The sequence below is a fragment of the Vanacampus margaritifer genome, chromosome 3 (genome assembly GCF_051991255.1).
Source record: "Vanacampus margaritifer isolate UIUO_Vmar chromosome 3, RoL_Vmar_1.0, whole genome shotgun sequence".
NCBI classification, from domain to species: domain Eukaryota; kingdom Metazoa; phylum Chordata; class Actinopteri; order Syngnathiformes; family Syngnathidae; genus Vanacampus; species Vanacampus margaritifer.
In genome coordinates, this window is record NC_135434.1 from 14,246,545 (window position 1) to 14,272,745 (window position 26,201).

At 37.4% G+C, this 26,201-nt stretch overlaps 2 protein-coding genes across 2 annotated transcripts in view; one reads left to right on the forward strand and one right to left on the reverse strand.

The window, feature by feature from the left end:
• The window catches only part of LOC144048956 (arrestin domain-containing protein 3-like), a 61,737-nt gene extending 47,476 nt beyond the window's left edge, over nucleotides 1–14,261 (reverse strand). The window contains exon 1 of the mRNA XM_077561470.1: nucleotides 14,121–14,261. The gene's annotated coding sequence lies outside the window, so the exon portion shown is untranslated. The remainder of the gene's footprint in view (nucleotides 1–14,120) is intronic.
• ssbp2a (single stranded DNA binding protein 2a) overlaps nucleotides 1–26,201 on the forward strand; it is a 61,869-nt gene that overhangs the window by 24,207 nt on the left and 11,461 nt on the right. Inside the window, exons 2-4 of the mRNA XM_077561468.1 lie at nucleotides 6,234–6,306; nucleotides 12,520–12,581; nucleotides 12,784–12,868. Coding sequence (XP_077417594.1) covers nucleotides 6,234–6,306; nucleotides 12,520–12,581; nucleotides 12,784–12,868 — 220 coding nt within the window. The remainder of the gene's footprint in view (nucleotides 1–6,233; nucleotides 6,307–12,519; nucleotides 12,582–12,783; nucleotides 12,869–26,201) is intronic.

Genomic DNA, 26,201 nt, shown 5'->3' on the forward strand with positions numbered 1-26,201 from the left:
GACCGGTTGTACAAAAAGACATATTTTGACAGACTGACAAGACGGGAAATCGAAGGCAGACTTTGTTGTATTTGAAAACAGACTTTCTTGGGGTCTCGTGTTTGCTCAAATATTACCACAGGCATGTAGCATCCATATGGCCAACTAGCATACTGACGCTAGTGTCGTAAAGCAACATCAGTGCGTGTGTGTTGAATTACATGACTTGATTTACACAGTTGTTGTCTGTAAGACATAGCACAAAGATAGCGTTTCACTAGTTTACACCAAGGTACCTGAGTTTGAAACTTGAAACAGAATAGCCATCTTATTTTTGTACACCGACCCGCACAGTGGTTTGAAAACAAGTCTCGCCCTGTTGGCCAAATATTGTGTTGCTCCATAGAATGTTATAATCTGGCAACGACAGACGGACAAATTGGAAGTCCGCTCTAAATTGGCTGATTGTCACAATGGAGAAGCTATTGTTGACTTGGGGTGGGAATCTTTGAATGTCTCACAATTCGATTCGATTCCGATTTTTGGGTGTGTGATTCGATTTTCGACCAAGAACGATTTTTGGTTCAAAATGATTTGATTGACAATGATCTTTGCTTCAATCTGTAGATGTTCAAGGAATCGTAACGATCTACTCCAGTCTGACTTGCTAATGCTAATTAGCACGCTACTCGCGGCACGCAAAAGAACGGCTCCACGCTGCAAAAAAACTACTTTTATTGGAATAACTTAACAGTGTATCAGATTGCGTGGAACCACACTGCCCCTAAGTGGCCAAGTCGGGTACAACATGAACACCGCTCCCAATAAAGGCACACACAAACAAAGGGAAGACAGTATCAAATAATTAAAATAAAATCGATTTTAGGACATTCAAAATCGATTCTGAATCATACTATCGCAATCTCATGAGAATAGATTTTCTTTTTTGGCATACCCCTACTGTTGACTGCGTAGACTTGCTACCTTTATTTAAATAAAGCCATCTGCCTTTGCTGGTTATTTCTTTACACAGCAGTAGCAGCCTGGATCAGTGTTGGATTTGAATATGAATTTGATTAGGTGTGAGTCAGAGGGTACACAAACACTTCAATATGGAGGAGAAAAAGGTCAGGCAGGGAGCTTGAGGCTGGTTCACCTCCTCCATTTATACCCGGTCACCTCACACTTGTGAAGACAAGGGAAACTGGTGGGTCCTTGACCCTGGTTAAACTTGTAATTAATGATAAGTAGTCCTCTTAAATCTAACACAGATTACCAGGTTAGACAGAAATGCAATACAAATGTGTAGTTTAGTATCCAGCAAGAAAAGCTTAAAATGAGCAAGATTATGTCCAAATTGCACCAGCTGCCTTACAATGACTAATGCAACGATTATTCATACTGACAGTTTGTTTAATAGCAAAAGCCATCATTCGCTCACTTTATTATGTCAAATATGGAGGATTCTTAACCTTGAACAGTCCCCCCTCCTCTAATCCGTAAAGCTTATCTCGGCTCTGTATTTTGACTGTCTGTCAGTCCACTTGCACATCGCTGAGAGCTTTTTATCAAGCGGAGAAGTGGGAAATTAACAACGAGGGAGCAGTGTGAGCTCGGCAAGTGTTTTCCAAGCCATTTTACGCGTCTTTTAAGGAAATTAGCAGCAATGCGTTAATGTTTGGTCGATATTAAATTCCAACAAAGTGGAATTGGTGTGTTGCTTTGCTTCCTGCTTATCAGTCTCACTCCAGCTCTGCCCAATGTTGCTGTGTGTTTAATAAAAAAGAGATAGGACTCAGACAGACAGAGAGAGGTGAGGTTGATGCCTGATTTATGTCTGTATAGTTACCATGCATTTAAATAAAGTTTGTAGGTAGAGATGGAATTCAACACTTTTGTCTTTGCTTGTTTTTTTTGTTTTTTTTTTAACTGCGTTCTCCTTCAATTTTAATGTTCTTCCTTGTAATCACCTTTCTTCTCTACCCCCTTCCTTTTTGTCTTACCTCACCATTTTTTTTAGGTGAAATGTCATGTTTGAGTATTTGGGAAATCAGTGTAGCCTAAAAATGATATCACGATATTTCAAAGAAATTTGCGGTGACGGTATTTTTGATGATATTGGTAATAATTACTGAACAATAGATTTGTGATTGGTGCTTTAAAATAATATAACTTTTATTGAAGCACCATATTTAAGCCACCTTTTTACCACAATTGAAATGTAAACAAAGTGCAACTATAGCAACCGTAATGGAATGAAATGAAAATAAAAACAGGCCAGTTTAACCTGCAACGTCTAATTCTAACATAACTGCTTAAAGTATATTTACTTGTGTGGTTGATCCTCGTGTTGTAGAGGCAAAATAAAAAAAATTAAAAAAGATACGTAGCAGCCAGTTTGTGGCGTCATGCTCTGTACATCGCAGGCAAGTTTATTGTTGTAAAATGTTTCCCCCCTGCTGTTGTTTAGGGAGTGGTTATTTTTGCCGTAACCGGCAACCCTCCTGTGAGCGTTATTTTGCCGTGAATGACTCTGATTGGTCAATAAGAGGAGCGAAAAAATGCCGTGATTGTTTGTAGACATTACTAGCGGGTATGAATACGCCGTCTCGTCGAGAGCACGTTAGCTTAGCGGCCGGTTAGCATAACAAAGAGCTACTGGTCACGGTAAAACAGGGCCCTAGACAACTACAAGTTATACAAAATAAATAAGTACAGTGCAATACAACTGTTTAGTGCAATTTATTAACTTGAAAATGTTTTCAAACTATGTACAATTTATTTGTGTAAGATACATATAAAAAGTAATACAAATAATGAGGTCAATGACGGACACCCATTTTGTTAACAATTGACGGGAAACTTCGAAAAATTGACAAAAATTAACGCTATTTTAAAGTTTATTTTTATAGACAATTCTGATTGACTGACATACATGCCTCTAACCATGGGCTCGTTTTTCCTCCTCCTTCTTTCGCCGCTTTCTTAATGCAGTACCCGAGGGCTAGGACCTTTTCATTGTAAAGGTTTTTGATGTATAAACAACATAAGCGAGCCATCCATCTATCAATAGCGCTATATATAAATATATATGTGGTTTAATATAAATATTACGCATTGCGTCATCACGTCAATTTTCGCGATATTTCACATTTTTATCGCCCAAAAAAATACACCAGTAATATCGTAGAAAGTATGATATACAGCGTTTTCCCCACAACTTTACTAATATTGTACCAAAATATTATCTGACATTTCTAACAAAAAAAAAAAAGCGCTATTAACCTTCCTTTATGTGTTTAATAAGAATTTTTGAAGGTCAGCTTTGAGCACATTTTGTGGGTCATTCTCGCAGCAAACAATTCTCTTGTAATGTTTTTCTTTTCAAATCTGTTGCATGATTGTCTATTATTTCCCCTGGTTCGGGTTCCTCTCTGTCATGGCTGTCCCTGTTTCTTCCACCTCATGAGTCCCAAAGATCTCAATCGACCAATCAATCAGAATATCAACCACCATTGACTTGAAAAAGGAACAACAAGCAAATGAATAGAACATCCTTCTTATGGCCTTGGCCACGTGTGCTCAGTTTACAAAAAAAAAATAAAAATCACTTTGGTACCTCAAATCAGAACTGAGAATTGAACAAGTTGCAAATGTTTTGGCACATCCATGCAAATGATTATGCACAACTTCCATGCAAAATGATTGAACAAGTTGTCATAATATGATAAGCATATTTTATGCACTTCCTTTACTTTTTTTCCCAGGTAAATCCTGGCTTTGTCTAACAAAGGGAAATAAATATATAATATAATATATAAAAAACGGTCGCCATGAGGAGCAATTCGCTGACAATTCTATTCTAACAAGAACAATTACGAGACTTTGCGACGCCACGAGCACCATGACAGCTAAAGAAAAGATAAGATAAATAGCAACACACTCGTGAAACACTCGCCAAGTGTGTAATTAACAGCGACAACAATTGTATTTCTCTTAACCATCTGTGTTAGGATTGCCCACAAATGACATATAACCATAGATCCAATTTATTATTATTATCATTATTATTATTATTATTGCTGTAATAATTGGTAGTGGTAGAACATATATGATATCTGTCATTATGGAGTGAGACATTTATGTGACATTATGTGTCACCTAAATACATCACATATTATTATTCTATATTTTACATTATATTTATATTATTGATACTATATTATTATATTTTAGTTTTTTTGTATGTTTTGTTATGTCTAGGCAATAAAGGGTGTTTTAATTGATCACGTAAATGTCTCCCTCCATAATGACACATATCATATATGTTCTACCACTACCAATAATAATAAATAATATAGTATTAATAATATAAATATAATGTAAAATATAGAATAATAATTTCAGCATAAAAAAACAAAACAAATTATTTGATTAAAAAAAATATTTAGGTAATGAAAATAGTTACAGTACTTTGTTTGGTAGCAAGTTACTTTTATTATGATTGAGTAATTCAATTACTAACTTGAGCACGTAACTAATTACTTTTATAAAGTAACGTTCCCAACACTGCTCGTATCTCAAGGCAGTAACCTATCCATTCCAAATGTAAAAGTAAAACGTCAAAAAATACACTGTAAAGTGAAGTACAGATACCTGAATAATCTACTTACATTAACAACATATGTTGTACTTCAGAGACATATTTAGCTGAAAATAAAAGTGAGTGATAGAACCTATTTGCTCCTCGTAATGTTCAGAGCGAAAGAGTGGGGGAGGGGTTGATTGGCAGAGGGCACATTTTTAATTCATGTTCCATTGCAGAGGTGTTGAGAGTTTCGTCAAGCTTTTCTTTGTTTCGTTTATTTCGTCCCCGCGCGTGTTTTTATCTCTTCAGTGAGACATCACTACAACCGCATGAGGGATGGCGGTACGGAGAGGACGGCATAGCGTCGCGCACCTCTCATCATTAAACAAACATGCGCAGAATGGCGTGCAGGGTGAAATGGAAGTTGTCGCAGGGACAGCAGGAAACTGAGAAAGAAGAAGGTGACAAAGGAGATGGATGGGAATGTGGGAGAGGGACAGAGGAGAAGACGCACCTGTGTGCACAGCAGAAAGGTGCACAGTCCATCATCTTCAAGACAGGCAGACAGTCTGGGGAGTTTATTTTTACCTCCGTTTAAGAGGAGTCTGGACTAGATTTAGCAGGTTGGTAGCAGCTATTAAATGAGGTTCTAGGACAACAACCTTTTATGCACGCCAGTATACACACAGGGTCATTTGGGCTGTTGGTTTACTGAAAACTTTTTATAAAAAAGTTTTTAAAGTTTATACTAGATACAGGACGTGTTTAAACTTGATGTTGGTAGAGCTCAAACATATTCAAAATACAAATTCTGCTGTAGAATGAACATTCTGTAATATTGTTTAAAACCTATAGGCCTAACAGTGGACTTTTTTCATTCATGTTAGCCGAGTCAGAACATTTTAGCTAGCTATCTGTTCACAAAAAAACTTTTCTTCATATATACATCAGGCGGGCTTAATAACCAGAAATGACTCTTCAATTCATACCATCGTGGATATGAGCTCTGCTAACACAAACCAGTATAAATTAAGCTAAAGAAACTAAGGAAAACTAAAATAAGCAAAGCTAAATTAAGTTAAGAGAGATACAGTAAAATAAGATAAGGGTTAGGGTTAGCCTTTCTTCAAAGTGCTCCCAGCCTTCTGCCGGTTAGTCTTTACAATAATATATTCTGTGCAGCCCCACTAGTCTAAACACGTTAATGGAAAAATAAAATAAGCAGCAAAATCCACCCGTTTTTATCCATCTCAGGGGCGGCCATTTTGCCACATGCTGCCGACTGAAAATGACATCACAGTTGCCTAGGGCTCAGGTAACGACCAATCATGGCTCAGCTTGTAAATGTCACATGACCAAACTCAGAGGACAGGTGAGCCGGCCAATGATTGGTCAGTACCTGAGGTCTGAGTAACTGTGATGTCATTTTCAGTCCATAACAAGTGGCAAAATGGCCGCCCCCTGAGATGGATCACAGCAAGTGCTTAATTCATTTTCCACAAACGCAATATGAATTAGAATGCCGCATTTGGACAAGTCGGGGCGCATACAACATATTATTGTAAGAAATGATTGGGGTTGACTTTGACTTTGATGAATAAATATGATATATGAATGCGTATCACGCCAAATGACTGATTCAATCCCTTTTATCCTTTATGTGCAGGTTAGCGTTGTATGTGTACGAGTACCTGCTGCATGTAGGAGCCCAGAAGTCAGCACAGACATTCCTCTCAGAGGTAAGTTATGTTGATGTTGTGTATATTGAGCAGGTTCTGACAAAAAAAAGACGGACGCTTGTGTGTGGTATGTCCAGTAAATGTAACAGCTGATTGAATTAGCCAGGACAGAAAGTGCTGAGTCAACACATTAGTATCAGCAGATACGCTTTTTTTTTTCTTTTTTTTGGACATTTGCATTTCATTTAGCGTAACTGAAGCCAGGGAGCATTAAGAATGACGACTCTGAGCTGGCATCTTTTCTATGACATCATTCAGTGATCGCCTCAAATGCTCACTCTTGTCCTTTGTGGTTACCTTTCATCCTTCCTCTCTTCCTTGCGTCCTTATCTCTACCTCCATTACTCTTCCGCGGATGCAAGTGTGTCCTTGCTGTAATTCAGCTGAGGTAAAAAAAGGTGATAAGGTGAAAAGGAGGTTAGAAGATTCTGGTGGCTCGGCCTAAATAACAGTAAATTACCATTTTAGAGGACATCGGATGGAGGCTTGTGGTAAGAGAACAAAGAGGATGGAAAAGGTTACATCATCCGCTGGCACCAACTCTCATCGTTCGAACTTTATGTGTGTGCACATGCGCAAAAACACACACGATCTTCGCACTCCCCTCCACTCTATGCACTCTGCCCTCCCCACACGTTGAAGATGAAAAGGATAGGCGGCGTCAGTTGTGGGAATGCATTAGCTAAGAGGGCAACAAGTGTAAATACAGCCTCGTGCACATCTAGCACACAAGCTCAGCCCCGATGTTGCTATAGATGAGATAGTGGGGTGGAGCAAAACGCAACTTTAAAGGCCTGTTATCCACTTTTTTTTTTTTTTATCATCCACATCTGTTTATAGGTTATCCGTCGCCTCAGGAAGTACACCAGACTAAAATTGTAAAACAAAAAAAGTGTGTTGCACCATAATACTAGCATTTTTACAGTTAGAGCAATTGTACAGGGATATTGCAGCTAATGGAGCAAAAGACACAAATGCGACATTAAAAAAAGTGGCTTGTATATGAAAAATATGGGTGTAAATTAGAAATGGGAAAATGAAGCCTCATGAAGCCTCATGAAGCACTTTTACTATTTTTTTTACTCCTCTAGATGGTGCTCTTGGTTCAAATATAAAGGCTAGTGCAATGAAAATGTATTACATTTCCACTGCCTTTTTAAACCAATAGTGCCATCTAGAGGAGTCAAAAAATATCACAAGTGCTTCATGAGGCTTCATTTTCCCATCACTAGTGTAAATATCTCGTATGAATGATGATTTGATTATTTGATTTGATTTCGGCTGAGAGGGTTTGATGCAATGAGTGTCTTGTTAATGTTATATATATATATATGCCTGTCAGTTCTGTAAATGTGGCATTTTCTTTAAATACAGGTAGTCCTCAACTTACAAACACAATGGGTTCCGAGAGGTTGTTTTTAAGTCGCATTTGTTTGTAAATCGAATCTCATTCAAATTTGTTTTGGCGGGGTTGCACTACGGTCCAATACTGTACCATAATGTATGATGTGGCGCGTACTTAAATATTAACTTGCACGCAAAATACAGCTTTTATGGACATCAGTCAGCCTTTGTTCGTATCTGCGAATGTTCGGAACAGAGGACTACCTGTATCTCTCTCTTCAATCAATGATAATTCGATACGTATTTCAGTACTATATATTGTTAAGTGGAACAATTTGATTCAGTTAGATTTGATGCACTCACATCTGATAAATCAAGACCTACCTATTTTACAGTTCAATTGTTTTTTTTTTGTTTTACTTCCCTAGAAAAGAGGATATCTGGTTAAGGTTAACAGGCGATTATAAAATGGATATTTGCTGAGCCATTTCAACTTCTGAATGAGTGTTCCCCAAATTGTAGTCAAATTTAGAATTTTGTAACCTCACAGGTTTTGAATTTTCGAAGTTAACTGCAGGGTGGTTGGAGCAAAGACAAGCAGTAATTGATTGGTATTTTTGGGAATGGGTGAGTACCGATACCAGGCATCGGCATCAAGTTGATATGGTACTTGTGAGGTCGGTCGATACCAGTATCAGTCGCCCTCTTGTGGTCGTTTTAAAATCAGGAACTACAAGGCATGCATATACTGTACGTCTGACATATGCCCATTAAGATATACAACTACACATTTGTATTGGGACTATTTCTGACTATTGGTTTATCAGTTTAATTTAATTCATTAATTAATTTATTTATGTATTTGTTTATTTTAGTTATTTCATTGTGTTTACACAAAATATGCACAATATTTTATTAACAAATAATAAAAAGATAATGGAAAATTATCATTAATTTCATGCAATTTTAAGTAAAAATGCTATACAGTATTGGGATGTATAGGTCCTTTTTTAATCATCTGTCATTATTTAATTTCTTTTTAATTTACCTATCAAAACTACTAGTGGTATTGGTACTTGGCATCAGTCTTAAAAAAATGTTAGCAAACATCCCTGTGTATCTTAACTCATTTGCTCCCAAAAAGTATAAATACGTTCTATTTTAAATGTTTTAATTGTCCTATAGACGTGTTTATACATTTTTTTCATGTTTTTTTTTTTTTTATGCTAGAGCATACAGAAGGCTTTGATGCAGCCTCTGAACTGCAGAGAACGGGTGCAGCAATGGTAGTATTTATAAAAACGGCCAGCAGGTGGCAGCAGAGTATAAGAGATCCACCAGGGCCATGTTGCAAACAAGCTCATTTACCCACATTTCTAAACAGATTTGTGAATAATGAGAAAATTTAGCTATATTCTAATGCTAATTGCTGCAAAACGGGAAAAAAAGAGATTAAAGAAGAGCCTGTAATCTTTCTTTTGGTAGGTTCCATGTTTTTATAGCAATAGAACACAATATTCTGTGGGCCTTGCGAAATCAATCAAAATCCAGTAAAACAGCCGGGAGCGAAGGGGGTTGCTTCAGCGAAAATGGCCGGGAGTGAATGAGTTCATTGTTGGCTGTTTAATGTTTTTAGAAACACATTTCCACTGCGCTTGTAGTTTTACATACTGTGGTTGGAATTGAGCCATATCCTTTGTTTCCACTTGAGTAACTATTTGTCACTCACAGTGCATACCACGTTAATGTTGCAAGTCAACAAATGTCTCTGCTGGAGCTGTTGAAACATGCAAAGTAAGAGAGACACTTCCTTCCGCACCCCCTCAACGACGAGCTTCAAAGCAAAGCATTCCTTTAAAAGTCTCCGTCTGACCTGCAAGTGAGGTCAGGACAGTCTGACTAAAATTGCAATGTTCCACTGTTTCCCGTTATCTGTCTTGCTTCTGTTAAAACAGATGACTCAGTCTTCTTTTATCCATATCAAATGTTTAGATCATTTCGAAACCACCAAGACAATTTTCGTTTTTCGGAAATAGACCTGTATGATGATGATGATGATGATGATGATGATGATGATGCAGACTTTTAAAGTGTCTGTCCGTGTCTTTAAATGCACGGTGTGTGAACATAAATCAACTTCAAGTATAGGGGTTGACGTCATTGCTGTGTTAGTCAATGACCTTCACTGAGTCAGTGCATAGAGGACTGTATATCCCAAGTGATTTGTGCGCCTGAACTCCCTCTGCACCTTTTTAACGTGGCCACAGACTTTTCAACAGTCGCCAATAAATCCTCACATATTTGTTTTGTTTTTTTAATTGGACAAAGACAACAATATCTGATTAGTACTAACATGCTATTTGTTTTTGAATAGGACGCATGAAGCATGACGTAGTTGCACTTGTGAAACGTCATGAAATGACACGATGGGAGTAATGCAAAGCACCTTTATTTTTTAAACTAAGTGTAGAGACAATTAAAAAGAGAGATGGTTAATTTTAAGGAAAAATAAACAACTGTGTATCTCTAAAAACAAACGCCGCGGGATTTGTGCAGTTCTGAATCTAACCATATGGTTTTAAGTCAACATACACAAAATCAGCATATCAACTAAAATGACAATTTACTCGTACTTAGGGAGATCTCAGTTCAGCGAGAATTAAATGATTGACCTGAGATTTAGCTTTTTCTTTTGCTGTTTTCCAAATGAACCAAGGTCTGCTGTTATGTACGACAACATGCGAGATGACAACACATTGCAAATGAAAATCCATGATACACAGAGTCAACCTGTTTACTTGTCACTCACTGTTGAAGTCTAGCGTAAAAGTGACACATAAAAACAAAAGCAAAATATCATTGTCTGATATAAACATTAAGATGTTTTACCCAACCATATAACTTCATCTAAAGAAAGTCTTCTATCTTAATGGTAACATATAACGTGAAATATAGAGTATGATGTGAAACACTGTAGATGGGTTAAAACGACACGGTATTCGTAGCTATATGTTATGGTAATTATAAACGATCAAGCAACTGTTCACTCTAAAACGCACAAAGCAGCAACACAAACACACAGAGAGCATTATTAACCCTGGAGAATCCACGGGGTCAAATTTGGCCCCTATAAATTCTGCTACTCAAATAACAAAGACCTTTTTTTTTTTTTACGAATTTAACTTCAAAAGTCCAGAGTGCCACTTCTGACCCCTGCATGGGGCCATCTAGTGGATGAATATTGCACTTACATGAGCCAGAGTGGTGGTGACAAGATGGCTGGCAACATGCTGTTTTGTTGAGCTGGAAATCAATCCAAACAAAAGCATCTTCTCAGCAAACCATCAGATGGTAAAATTGTGTTTTTTTTGTTAATCTATTTCATATCATGTTGCAGAATGCCTAGGAGTATGTTTTATATATATATATTTTGATCAATTAGCAACTCTGAGCTAGTTCAAAATAAAAGGGTTAAAATTGAAAAAACATATATTTTGGTGTTCAGTGAACTTATAGCAGTCATTTAGTGTATAATTCATAATTTTCCAAAGAAGAAAAGGGTTCTTGGGTTCTCCACAAAATGGGTCAAACAAACCAGATGAGTTTTGTTTAATGAAGGTCAGCTAGCTTAATGCTAACATTCAGTATAATGCAAAGTTCCATAGAGGGGCTAACATAAGTTAGCATAATTGTTAGTATTTATAAACCTTCAAACAGCTGCTACTTGAACACACACGAAGTAGCAACACTTTGGAGGCTGACTTGTGTTGACTGAATGTGTTCTACCTCACTTTTTACTCACTAGACTTTTTAGTAGGGATGTAACGATATCTAAATGTCATGTGATGTTATCACAATATGAACCTCACGATACGATAATTATCACGATATTGTGGTGGTGTTGGCAATATAAAAAAAAAAAAAAAAAAAAAGCTCATAATACTATATATATCAACCTATATCCATGCCACTATGCCAGTATGGTCGCCGCCCTTCACCATCTGAAATGACTTTGTAAACAATGCACAGCGTATGTTACTATTGGCTCAACAGCGTCGATGTAGTTCATAATGCTGTGCTTGGCCGAAGCAGGTGAAAAGTAACGTGTGTTTTTTTTTATGGAGATGTTGTGCTTTAGCATAACGACAATGACATTGTGGAAATTTTAATATCGCGCCATCACGATATTACAGTTATTATTACATCCCTACTTTTTAAAAGTTTAAAAGTAAATGTTTTGCTACCTGAGACAGGTAGCATCAGTCTTTGAATATATAGTATCACACGTGTGAATCAAACACCGATGAATGATTTTAGAAAGCAAGTGCATACAAACTTATTAATTAGGTAGTCATAGCTTAATTAGCATATTTATGTAATTATGAGAGGCAACCCTTTGTACTACTTAGTATGTGCTGTAGTTGAATATTTTGTTGATATTTTTGTAGATTGTTTTACTTGTTCAATGTTAGTATGAGAAGTGAAGCTTACAATGTGTTCTACTTCATGTCCGGGTAAAAATTAAAATTATTATATTATCCTTAACAAACAGTACAATGTCAAAAAGCACTCATTTCTTGGGAAACCTTTTCATTATGAAGCACTAAGGAGAAATGTAGACAAGGACGGATTGTTGAATGATAGGATGTGTGTTTGGGGTGTTTTAATGTGCTTCTCAGGCTGGTACATGTCTATTACCTCATCTCAACCCAACACACCCTCAGGTTGTTGTGAATAGACAGAAAGATCGCAGACAAAGACTGACCTATCCACTTAAGATCGATCTCTCTCTCTCTCTTTCTCTCTTCCTTTTTTTTTTTTACTTCCAATTTTAGAAAGGTAACTTCTTCTATCTCCCGTTTTGTCTAGATCCGATGGGAGAAGAACATCACATTAGGAGAACCGCCGGGGTTTCTCCACTCTTGGTGGTGGTAAGTTATTGTCTTTAATAATCCAAGTAGCATTGTTTATCTATTCATACAATACACCGTCACCACCAAAAAAAAGCTCCAAATAACCCTTCAACAAGTTCAACAACATGCGCACCACTGATGATTTTTCCAAGAAACAAATATCCTGTTGTTTTCATCTGCCTGTAAAAGAAGCTGGAGTGTAATGTGTTGTGTGTTGCAGTGTTTTCTGGGACCTGTACTGCGCAGCTCCAGAAAGAAGAGACACATGTGAGCACTCCAGTGAGGCCAAGGCCTTCCATGACTACGTGAGTCAACAGTCACCGAGGATTACTTTTGCTCTCTCATTGTTTATTTGCTACACATGATGCCAAATTATCTGAAAAAAAAAAAAAGTTTATCATGACAGAAAGTCACTTATCATCAACCCTGCAATGTGTACATACGCTCTCAAAAGTGTACACACCATTTTGCATAAGCAATCTGTTTGACTTTGAAAAGCAGTGTTATCTGGCACCGATGAATTATGCGCGCGAGATCAAAGAGTAACAAGAACGACATCAAATTGGTAATTTGCGAGTGCTCCACTGAGACACTGGAACCCGGAAACTTCCATGATTCCCAAGGGTGCTTGATATTCTTGAAAAGCTTGAATTTGGGACAGTGCAGGAGATTCTATCTTTTTTGTTTCTTTCACATCTAACTGTTGTTTAAGGAAAATAAATAGCTAAATGGAGACTGAACATGAACTTGAGTTAAACCCAAATTATTATTATATTTTTGGGGTTCGGAATGAGCATTTCATAATTGGAGATAGCACAACTAATCAACAAAACACTGTAAATGCTTTGTCATCACCAATTTTATTTTTAAATTTAAAATTACTTTTTTTCTTTCCTTTTTTGCATAATATCCAGAATAAAGTGAACAAATATTATGCAGCACTCTTAAGGTAACACTTTTACCATAAGGTAATATCTAATTGAGAACATTGGATATGCCTGTTGGATTAATATTGGTAAGCAAATTATAAATACAAAAATTGAGCACATCTATATAGCCCCCGCCCCCCTTTTTTTTTTTTTTTAATTCCCTACTAATAGATACCAGTTCACCAAATATGAACACACTTTCACATTGGCCTGGTAATGAATACTTTTGAGTATGACTCTCTCAGTGTATTCTTTCTGCAAGAGTACAAACCATAATCCAGAATCATTTTTATGACTGTGTGCACTACAATTCATCTTGCAGCGGTGACGAGTGTGTGATGAAAGAATGAATAGTGTGGTGATAGATTGTAATCATAAGGTGCTCCATTGGGGCAGCCCTGAATGTTTTTTATCTCATGTGGAAATACCGAGACAAACATCGAGCAAGTGGGGAAAACTTAACTTGTTATGACCAGTAAAAAAGAAAGCAAAAATAACACGCGCAAGGTGTGAAGCATAGATTAGTACACCCCCAAAAGACAACAACAGTTTCTTAAAAGAACCGACATGCTAACACTGCCGACTCAACCTACAGAAAGGTTTTTCTTCTTAGTTTAAAATAACTTACTTTAACGTCCTCCAGGGTCCCTCGCTGTACATCACTGTCATCAAATCCATCCAGGTTGTCCATCCATGTCGTGTCTGTTGTACTAGCTAGCAAGCGCTAAGCTAGTGAAGGAAATACCATTAATTGTAATCTTTTGCGTGTTCAAATAATTCCAAGATGAGATTCTGGTGAAGAGGGTCCTTGCAAGGAGAATTTATTACAGAGATCTCTGGTCACACAATTGCATATCACCTAAACAGTGTCATCCAATGTGTGTGTCTTCTTTTGCCCACACAGCCTCTTTACTCAAAACATGAGGAAACGCCTCTGTCATCCCGTGAGTTACAGAATGAGTTTGCATTTTCCCAGTAAACTAGATCGTCCTTGAACTTTTGAAAACCGGATTTCTGACGAACAGCAACTAGACTTCTTAGATAAACATAGAAACATTTTAACTTTCTCATGTCTGGGAAAACAGTAGAAAAGATAGCAAGAATGTCAAAAGCATTACTCACACAGGTTATATCAGGTCAACATAATTACACCTTCATCAACACATCTATAATGAAATGTAAAACAGGTCAAATGTAAATTAAAACAATGAAAATGTTAATAATGTCAACACTAGCAAGCGCTAAGCTAGCAAGCGCTAAACTAGCAAGCGCTAAACTAACCTAGCAACACTCCTCTCTTCAGTCCAGCATTTGAGTTTGCTAGTATGAGGTCAGAGTCCAACAGTGAAGTAACAACAAAGGTGTTGAGACAATGATTAACATTTAAAAAACAAACAAACAAAAATTGAATTGACATTTCAATGCTCATTAGCTGTCTAAGCAATGCCGTACATAAATGCGCAAACATTTCCGGCTGTTGCGTCACAGAAACACAATATCCAGCCGTTAAATACAGGTGACACTTAGGCAACACGGTTCCCGCAGAATGAGGAAACAGAAGGAGTTTTGCAACACTTCACTACTTTAAATTAGTTAATACTGTTGGATGGAACATTAGTATAATTTTGTGAAAGTAAAATAATTTGACCATATTTGGACATAAGAGATTTCTGCCAGACATCAACGATTTATCCTCTATATGTTCTCACTGTTCTTCCACTTCATCTGGAATAAAGCAAAGATTTACAAACTGAATTTTACATTAAAAAACAAAAAAACGTGTGTACATGCGCTTTTTGCTTCGAGGCAAGTTCTAGCAGGACAAATGCATTGATGGTCTTCACTCCCGTGTTCTTCCTGAGTATCCTCCGGTCTGACTCATCACATTTGTCTGGATTGGGCTTTATTGAGATGGATAGTAGCAAGTGCACAGGTCAGGACTTTCTGCCGACTCCAGCAGGATCTTGCCGCTCTCCACATTGCCTTCTATGCGTTATCCTTCCTTCTTTTACTCTCGCCATCTTGCAGAGCTGCAGCGGGCTCTCGACTTGTGCAATTACGTGTGCGCGCACCTGCTGGCTTGCGTGTGCGCAGGCAGGTGATGCTGATGATGATCGGGGTGATGAATAGTCACTCCAAGGGCGAAGCAGCTATGTGATGATGTCATCCTGTGGCTGCAGGGACGGAAGCTGGGGGGCAGCGTGACCTCCGTTTCTCAGGGACGGGAAAGGAGATCGAGTGGTGGAAAGATGGAGAGAATGAGAAAGAGAGATGAAATAAAAGAAAACGATTGTTTCTTCTCCCGCGATCAGAATCAACACAAGAATTGCTTGGAATCTATCTTAGCGGCTTACTTTTTACATTTCCTGCAGGGATGTAATAAGAGAGGTACAATTAGACCAATTGTAATTAAACTGAGGTCACTTGGAATCAACACCTTCAATTCTACACTGCAACTGAGATCCAATCGGAGTTACAACTCAGATACGGTATCTGTCGCTCGATTAGAACCAAAAAAGAGGACGACTGCGGGTAAATGTTGAAAACGCTATCGTCGCTACGTTTTTTCTTTAGTTTCTTTACTTTGACAATGATGTAGATTTTAATCAGACCTTGTGAATGTAATTACCTGCAGGTAGCTAATTAGTGAGTGAAGTCATAATTAATAGAGGTGTGAATGATTGCCGCTTATCCCTGTTATCTTTTTGTTCTTGTCTAGGGCTAATTTTCGTCATTTGGAATAAAAAAAAATAATAATCTGTTTGGAAATCATATCACTACGGCGTTTTAGAATATACTAGTGATGGCTTTCCTTCCAGGGAAAGCGCGACCATTGAAAGTGAGTGAAGTGAGATGCAATGTTATTGATTTTTAACTTCAGCAAAGGCTTCTCAGGCATCATATTTGCCGTTTGCAGTTCTGTTAAGTGCTTTGTAAATTGTGTTCTCAAACGTAAATGAATGGATTCCATTTGCGAGAGGCCATGATATCATAAAAACAAGTTATTTTTAAATGCTTGATCCTGACGTGGCCTTATTGAAGAGGTCAGTCTTAGAAACGTTGGAAATAGGTCGTTTGACTGATACAGTCAATGATGTGTTGTAATTCCAAAACAAAAAACTTAATAGGTCTTCTTCTTTTTTTCAGAATCCGTCTTTTATCAAAGCATCAATTATACATACAATATTTCATGGTATTATGTTCTTTTTTTTTTCTAATTATGTTCTGATAAGTGTATAATTATTGTTTGTGGTATGTTTACAATTAGCTTAGTCAGTTCACTTTCTTTGTAACGTTGTTAGCAGTTTCTGCTAAGATGTAAAACTGATACCCAACTCCTGAATTGAGGAGATTATCAGCATTTGACACTTGTACCGGTTGTGCTGTGCAACCCCTGATAAGAACATGCTTTATAACGGAAGCAAGCTGTTGGTTGAAAACGCATCCCCAGGAAAAATGAACCCCACCAGTTTCCTATGCACATTCACCAAACCCCACTTTATTCAAAAATAAAATGGGATTTTTTTCAAATGCAAGACATAGGTATAGGTAGTACTCAGTTTTTTAAGTGAAAAAAAAAAAAGTGTTGGTACACACATTGTCCACTCATGCTCATTAATTAGGCTGTTGCTGACAGTTTATGTTATTTATTTATTTATTTTACCAAAAACACTTATCAGTGGGTGTTTTACGGCAGGATCCCTGTATGGGATAATTAGAGCCTAGCAAAGAATAAACTTCATTGTCTGCATCAACCATTCAGAGTATTATCTCAGTATTGTGAATCGTGACTTTCACAAGTAAGGTTTACATTTCACAGCAATTGTTTTTTTTTTTTTGTGTGTGCTTTGCACACTCATAAAAGCGGTTGAGAGAATTTTGAATTTAAATTTATTACTGAGTTACAGAAATTAAATCGATCCAATAATAAATCAGATAATTTTGGTGAAGCTAGCAACTGCTCAACCCATATGCAAGGAAATACAGAATCGAAAGGAGTGTTTTCACAGGCGACATGCATGACGCCTTCTTGTGAATGGCTCCACTGTTGATCATCTAGAAGCTCCAAAAATTTAATTGCTGAATCAACGATATGTCGTTCATGTTATTTTTGTTTTCTAGCATTTCAAAACGCTTGACATGATCTTAAAGTCAGTTGAAACAGGCTCCATCTCACCCGCCACCCCAGTGGGGTTAAGGGATATAGAAAATGGACGGCGGGATAGTTGAGGTGGTAAAATAAATAGGCAGCAGTGTTCTCGTAAGAAGCCTGCCTGCTATCATTATACAACATCAGTGTGGGAGATGCCAGGAGAGCTCACAAGGCAGAGAGCAGCCTACTTTGATAAAAATGCAATGCCTCACACTGCCGGGCCTTATATGTGTATTCGTACTGAACAACAGGAACAGTGCAAAGGATGCTGTTTGGAGGATTAACGTAAAACAAAATACATATGGGGCAAGCAAGAGCATGTAATCTTCATTTTCATACAAAGACATCACCATAGAAAATTCCGTTATTTTAAATTATTAATCTTTTCCACCAGGACAGCAAAGATGGTCAGGCTCGTGTTTGTGTAGCTCTTCTGACTCTCTGAAATTGCCACCTCTTCTTTGGAAATGTCAAAACATTATAGTCGGATAACATTTACAACGTGCATGCTAAAAGAAGAAGAAGATCCTGATACCAACAAACCATAGCACCCCCAAAAAGAAAAATAAACCACCCCAAAAATATTGTCTCCAATTCAGAGCTTTTATAGTCTCAACCTTTTTTAGTTGTTGTGAAATATAATTTTTTATTTTTTGTTTATTTTATTTATTTATTTATTTATGTATTTGTATTTTGTATTTCTTATTTCTTATTTTTATTTATTTTTATTCATTTTTATTATTATTTTTAATTTTATTTTGTATTTTTTTAATTTAAATTTTATTTTGTATATTTTTTTAAATTTTAATTTTAATTTTAATTTTAATTTTTATTAATTTTATTTTGTATTTTATTTTATTTTATTTTATTTGTGTCACCATGATTGTAAAATAATCCAGGCCCTGTTGGGGACATATCACAAAATTCAGACCTTAAACTTTGAGCTGTCAGTTGTTGTGTTGTTGTGCGAATCAGAGACCCCGTTGTCTCAAAGCATTGTGGGTAGCGAGCTGCTTCCAAGCAGTTGTGAACCAAGGGGGGAGACGCGGAGACCCCCAGTCTGTTTCCAAGGAAACAGAGCCGTCTCTCCTCCTCTCTCCATCCTCCAGTGTTCCTTGGCACCGTTGAGAAAGAGTAGGAGGGAGATGTGCAGGTGACTCACTGTAGCATCATCGCCATGGCAATGAGGAGGGAGCGATGGGGGAAAATAGCATGGAAAACTCCATAGTTGGGGCTGGGGCGGAATTGGTTTTCGCAATCTCCTTCCTTCTTCAGTGCTCGGTCCTTCTTCCTTCCACTTCTTTTTCTGCCTCCCGTTGCATTTCGTCTTAACTCGCCTTCTCGTCTCCGAGTGGCACAGTTTTCGCACCACGAGTCATATAACACGCGTGTTAGGACTTGTGGGTGGCTGTGTGTGTTTGTGCGATTGCTGACATATGCACGCCCTGCTCACCCTCAACTGACACGATGGCAGGCCTCAGAGTGCAGGGGAGAGGTTAAGTGCCGGCAGAGGAAGACAAGAAGCTGGAAGAATGACAACAAGGTAGTTGGGTCAGGGAGGCGCAGGAGTTGTTAACCCAAAGTCAAAGGTTAAAAATTCCCTGTCAAAACATTATCAACAAAAGAGTCTTTTGTAGCAGGAAATAAGAAATGAATTACAGATAGATTGTGTCGTCCTTCTGTCTGGATTTTGCATATCCTGGCTGCTTTCTTCACATTGTAAAAGCATGCATGCAATATTGTAATTTTGAGTGTCAATGTTAGTAACAGTGGTTGTTTGTCTCTATGGGCCCTGTGATTGGCTTGTGACCATTCCTGGGTGTACCTGCCAATGTTGTAACTGCACTGCAATGTACTGTATGGTGTTACTATTATTTTGGATTTAGCTATGTGAGAAGGCGAACATTTAAAAATATCTCTCATTATGATGCAAGGAATTTTTAAATCAGCTCTTATTAGTTTGTGCAGGTCTACTTAACTAATTTGCTCCCAAAAACGTATCAAAACGTTCCATTTTAAATATTGGTAAATGGCATGCTCCCAAAAACGTATTTATACTTTTTTTTATGCTAGATCTTACAGAAGGCTTTGATGCAGCCTCTGAACTGAAGAGAACGCTTAAAGCAATGGTAGTTATTACAAAAACGGCCAGCAGAGTATAAGAGATCAAACAGGGCCATGTTGCAAAAAGGCTCTTTTCCCCAGTGTTTTAAACAGATTTGTGAATAATGATGAAACTTAGCTACTGTATATTCTAATGCTAATTGCTGCAAAATGGAAATATAAATATAGTTCTCTTTCTCATGAAAGAAGAAACATCTCATATTTCTTTTGAAAAGTTCCATGTTTCTGTAGCAATAGAACACAATATCCTGTGGGTCAAAATCCAGTAAACCGGCCAGGAGCGAAGGGGGTTGCTTCAGTGAAAATGGCTGCGAGTGAATGAGTTGATAGTGTTTAGTCTATGTATCTAGAAAAAAGAAAACAAATAAAAACAAAATCAAAAACAAAAGTAATACAATGTTTGTAGTTGGTTCTGAGCTTTTTGTAGTTCAAAACCCTTTTTTGTTTACATTTCCATTTTTGTGTTGACAGTTGTTAAACCACATTCCTGCTTTGTGCTGCTCACTCTGAGACACAAATAACGGTAAATGTGATATTGGAGGCAAAGTTCACATAGACTCTATGTCATAGAGTAACACCCCCAAGAGGTTGTGTACATGAAAATAATTAAAAATGTAGGTGTTATAAGTGTTAGGCCTACTTAGAGCAGCAGAAACACTGACACCAAACTGGTGTTTTTAGTTTTTTACACCCATATAACTCCAGCGAATTAATTATTTATTTATTTTTGCTCTTGTCAACACCCATATGCTTGTTTAACAGTGTCTGGCCTCATGACAAGACCCTGAAACAGACTTTTTTTTTTTTTTGGGGACAATTGTGTTCCACGTGAACTTAAAAACTGCCATCGTACGTATACGTCAACATTTCAACACAGTAGACTTCGGCTGTTTAGTCTCGAATGACATTAAATTATTTTTGGGAATAATGTCATTTAGACATTACGATGTATCAAGCAGCTTTTTTGCAAACAAATGATTTGGATTTGGGTATACTCATGTTTGCAGTGTTTGACAAGGAGCACTGAATGTAGTGTGCAGCTAGTGCTACATTAGCTTTTCACGCTAGCTAGCTAGCTAGCTGGTTAGCTGCCAAATACTGGTCTATTCTCACCCCAATTGGATTATGAAGAGAGGCATTAGTTTATCACTACGTTTATTAGTGTGGTATTTGTGGCGTTCAGCATTCCGAAGGCTTGTGAATGTTTGCGAACGTAGTGAATTTGGGTTTATCGTCAGGGTTCGTTCAAGATCGCAAACGGTCGCAAAGACATCTACCAGATGTTTGCAAACAGTATTTAATGGTCACAAACAGTTTTTTGTTTTTTGTCACCAAGAAATTGTTCAAAATTTTCATTCAGTGAGATACCAACTTTAATGCTTTTGTTCAATTTATTTTTAAGAATAAATTTGACGGAGAAAAATATTTACATCTGTAAAAAGTGAAGAGAAACTGTAATTTTGATATTCTGCCCAAGTGAAAAGAAAAATGTATTCTGCAAGAAACGTGGTCAGTTAAGTGGACGACAAAGCTGCAGTTGTGAGCCTGATCTGACATCATCACGGGTTCAGTTCCCACTCAGTGGTGTGAACGTGAATGCTTTATCGCATGATTTGTTTGGCACCGTTTTCATGCCGGATGCCCTTACTGATGCAACCCACAATGTTTCTTCTTTCTTTTTTTTGTCATCCGAGCTTGGGAACCGGCAGTGGCTGGGTATTGGGTCAGCGATCGGGACTCGAACCTGTGCCGCCTGCACAAAAAACAGCAACAGTTACCATTGCACTACCCTGCTATAATGTACTTTAATGGCAGCGTGTAGGGATATAACGCAGCATGACGCAGCATCCTCTTCTTCCCAAAGTGTGTCTGTAATCTTCCTCCTCTCCGCTCTGTTGCGTCCCCCCCCCCCTTATCTCCCCCATAGCGCGGCAAAGCCAAGTGAGATAGAGACTTGTGCTGAAGTGTGACTCCAGCAGCACACTGGCTATCATTTTCAGCCCGTTGCGTGTATCTGACAGCCCGCAGGACCACCTCACATCTCGCAATGGGCCGTCACTGGCCGGAGATGTTTACAAGGGTCGATAATGACATCCGTGATAAACAAGCGGTATATTCCCACCCCCACTGAGTAGCTGATAGCGTCCTACCTGTAATCGCCTGGTGAAGTCAGGTAGATTAGCATTGTGCTGCCATTATGCTGATAATCAGCTATAATGGCAGCACAAGGGGATCATTTTCTCCTCAAGGTGATAAAAACGGAAAAGATGGGAGAAATCAAGAGATACCAGGGCTGGAGATATTTTGTTGACTGGAATCAATTGAAATCTCATTGCTTCTTTTGTTCTAGTCCTGGTTAATTATAATTCCATGAAGTAATTTGAATGAATTCATTCTACCTGCTTAAATTCAGTGCTGAAATCTTTCTTGTTTGACCTATTTTTTTGTACTGCCGTCATGTTGAACATTGAAACAAAGCCCAACAGCTTTCTCTAAAACATGACTTTATGCATTATTTGGCTTTTTCACAAAACGTTCCTATCATTTTCAGCCCTGGAGTTTTCATCCTCAAACCGTCTTACTTTAGTTCACAATGTTTACAATAATGTTGCCCTTATTAGAGTATCGTTCAAAAAGAGCTTACCATTGCCTCCAACGATATTCATGCGAGACAGTCCTCCGATAAGTACAACCACGTCAGTCGTTTTGAAAAGGTGCCAAATTACGACCAAGTGGTAAGTATTTTTGTTTAGCGACCTCTATTGGCCATGTTAAATAGCGCAAAAATCCAAAAGCGGGACTCAAACCCGACGAAGACGAATGCTTCTCTGACTGACATACTTGGCCAAAGATTGTTTTAGTGTTGACTACATGTTTTGTAGCAGTCTACAACCTCACTGAAAAATTAATCCTAATCCCAACCATGTCTCCGACGGCGAATTGAAATACATGTGAACACTATAAAATAAAAATAAAAATAAAAATCATTACTGACCTGTTAGCTCAGTAAGATAATTGTTAGTTTTCCAACCCGATGACATGGGTTCGATTCCCATTACTGGTAGATCATGGCCGATAGAGGTCACTAAACTACAATATGTAACACTTGGTCATATTTTGGTACATGGTTATTGTTGGAGGACTTGTTGATTTAAGCATATTGCATTTGATTAAAAAAAATTAATTTTTTTTTTTTTTAAATCGAATTTACAACTGAATGTGCTTACAACAAGATCACGATCAGTGTTTACTTGAACGAGTATGACAACTTAAATAGATAAAATGGGCAAAACAAAAGGATAAAAAGTGCGTAAACATAACAACATGGCATAAAACATTTCACACAAAGTCACATTTATCAAACACAGTTAAAACCTCAAAATTAAGGCAGCTAACATTGCACTTCCTCTTTGTGCTCTTATTTTGAAGACTACTCACACTTATTTCTGGTTCACTACTTAGCGTACTGATGCTAACTTTACAATTACATGGATGCTTTCCCATCATGCTTTGATGCTGTTACAAGCTACGCGTGTGCACGTTATGCGTCTTTAAGATGTTATTGTGTACAGACAGTGTAATATAGTTCAAGTGTTGTTGTTTTTAGGTATTATTTTATTGCTACTTTTGGTAGTAAATTATTGTGACTTGATGACACGCTTAGTAACAAAGATAGGCAATTTGCGCTATTTATAGTTGTTATAATGTTTTTTTCAGGTTGTTTTTTTTTTGGGGGGGGGGGGTTAAAGTTACAAATGATGAACATACACTGCTCAATAGACTAAATGGTATAATATATGGCCAGTGTAATAGTGGATTTTGTTAAGAACAAAATAGGATAGAAACGATCAACGGAAACCCAAATAATTAAACCACTGAGGATTGGATTCTGAATCTTACTCGCAAATTAAAGTGCAAAAAGTAGATCACAGCCAGTGAATTTCCTCCATAGGTTACAACTCCTAATTAGTGGATGCGTGTATGTCGGTGGATGTGACATGATGTTCCACAGTTGCTCGGTCAGATTCCGCTCTGAAGAACGAGTGGGCCCATCAATAGCGTCAAAGCTGTCATTATCCAGAAGTGAGGATGCAGTCCGGCCACATGGGCCAGGCATTGTCATTTGTCACTCACCAGAAGAGTTTATTGGATCCATTTCATTTTCTCAACAATATATAACAGCTTGTGAACTGAAATGATACAAGCATGCACCTGATAGGTAAAACTAAAATAGAATGTTTTCTTGTTTTGGTTATTGTTGTTATTGCCTGTAGCGTCTGACTTGTGTTGCTTATGAAAATGATGTTAGCGTGCCAGAGGGCAGTTTAATTCTTCTTCTTCTAAAAAAAAATAAATAAATAAGGGAGTTTGCTGAGGATTTTTGGAGCACGTTGAAATATTTCTCGTCACCACATGAGACTGGAGAATAGATCCAATTAATCTGCAATGCATTTGTCATCTCTCTCTTTTGAGTGTGTGTGTGCGTGTGTGTGTGTGTGATCGTTTGTGTGTGTTTGTAGCATCTCCTCTTTCCATCCTACTCCCTCTCATGATCAGGAAGTGGACTAATGGCATTTTAGAGGATGGTGGGGAGCGGTAAAGAGGGAGGAGGAATGGAGTTCCTTCCTGTTTGGAGATGTCTTCTATTGCAGCTTTCATACTCAACCGTCCACACACAATGTTTTGTCGACGGTGTTTATGTTTTTACCAGCAAACACACTGTTTAGTGATGAGTGACATATTATGGCAAATAATGGACACGCGACTGTAAAGGGATGACTTTGTGTAGTCACTTTTATGTGCAACCCAAAATGATGCACATGCACGGGTTTAACTTTGGGGTAAACTATACATAAAAGTGTCAAACATCAGTTTATCTCAGTGAAAAACAAATCTACTTTTTGCACTGTGACTTTCTATCCAGCATATCCAAGTTCTCTTGATGGACAAGGAAACCTGCTTAATGCTTGCGCCTGTAAAAAAAAAATAATAATAATAATAAAAAAAACTGACATTAATGCAGCTGCTGAATGTGGATGAGGCTTAATAGGGTCACCCGCAATTAACCTCCATTATTCTTAAGTCATTTTATTTGGTTTCTTAATCAATTGAGCCGATTAACGATGTTTATTCTGACAGGGTTAATGCTTCTTCACTAAACTGTCATATCACCACTTTCCACCGTGTATACCTATTTTTTTTCTTAGCAAGCAGGTAACTAATCAAATGCAATGTTCCCTCGTTTTCCGCTGGAGTTAGGTTCCAAAAAATACCCGCAATAAGTGAAATTCGCAAAGTAGTTAGCTTTATGTTTTACATTTATTATAAATGTTTTAAGGTTCTAAAATCCCTCACCACACAGTTTATACACTTTTCTCATTGAGGCATTTACATGTTCTCACATTTCTCTCTTATTAAAACATTCCCAATGTTCGAACCTTCATAAATTTTATAGAATGGGTACATTACTGTAAAAAAAAAAAAAAAAAAAAAAAAAAAAGCATGCAAAATTGCACTACAAAAAAATCCCCGATACAGCAAGGCCGCGAAAAGTGAACCGCGTTATAGAGAGGGAACACTGTAAAATTTGCAATATACAAATCTAAAAAATTATTATTATTATTATTATTATTATTATTATTATCATCATCATCATTCGGGATGTTCAATACTATTTTTTTTCTTCAGACCAATACCGGTACGAGTACTCAACTCTTGAGTAGTCACTGATATCGATACAGAGTACTGATATCAAGTACCGATACCACTAGTACTGTTGATACATAAAATAATAAATCGTAGTAAAATCGTTTTAAAGAAAATTGCACGAAATTAATGGATTTTTAATGGCAGTATTATGATCATTATTATTATTATTATTATTATTTATTTATTTTTAAATGATATGTATATATTTCACACATTTCAAAACACACTGAGGACGTTAGTTGTGATATAAGCAGCTACGTTTAGGTTATGACAAGAGTAGCAGGAAATGGAATTGCATATAACCACTCTGCAAAAGGCAAATTCATATAAATATATGACTTTTATCAGTTTAGTTAAATTGGGGGGGGGGGGGGTTGTATCATGCAAAAGATTGCTGCTATTTAAAAATTCTGTCGATTTTATGTATTCCACAGTCCAAATTAAACTGGCAATGTGGTTGTAATACTGATAAATGTGATCATTTCAGTCGTAATGGACTCAAGAAGTAATACAACACTTCAACTTGAGCTTCGTGCACGATGAAGCATTTCATAGCAACACACATCTACTGTTTACCAGCAGTATGGTGCGTATGTATTGTGCATGTCAACTTTTTCCATTTAACAACACTATTCCAAAGTCCCACGAAAATGAAAAGATTGGTAGGAAGACGACACCACTTTTTGGTTTGCCTTCATCTAACAAATAGCTGATGAGCATCTT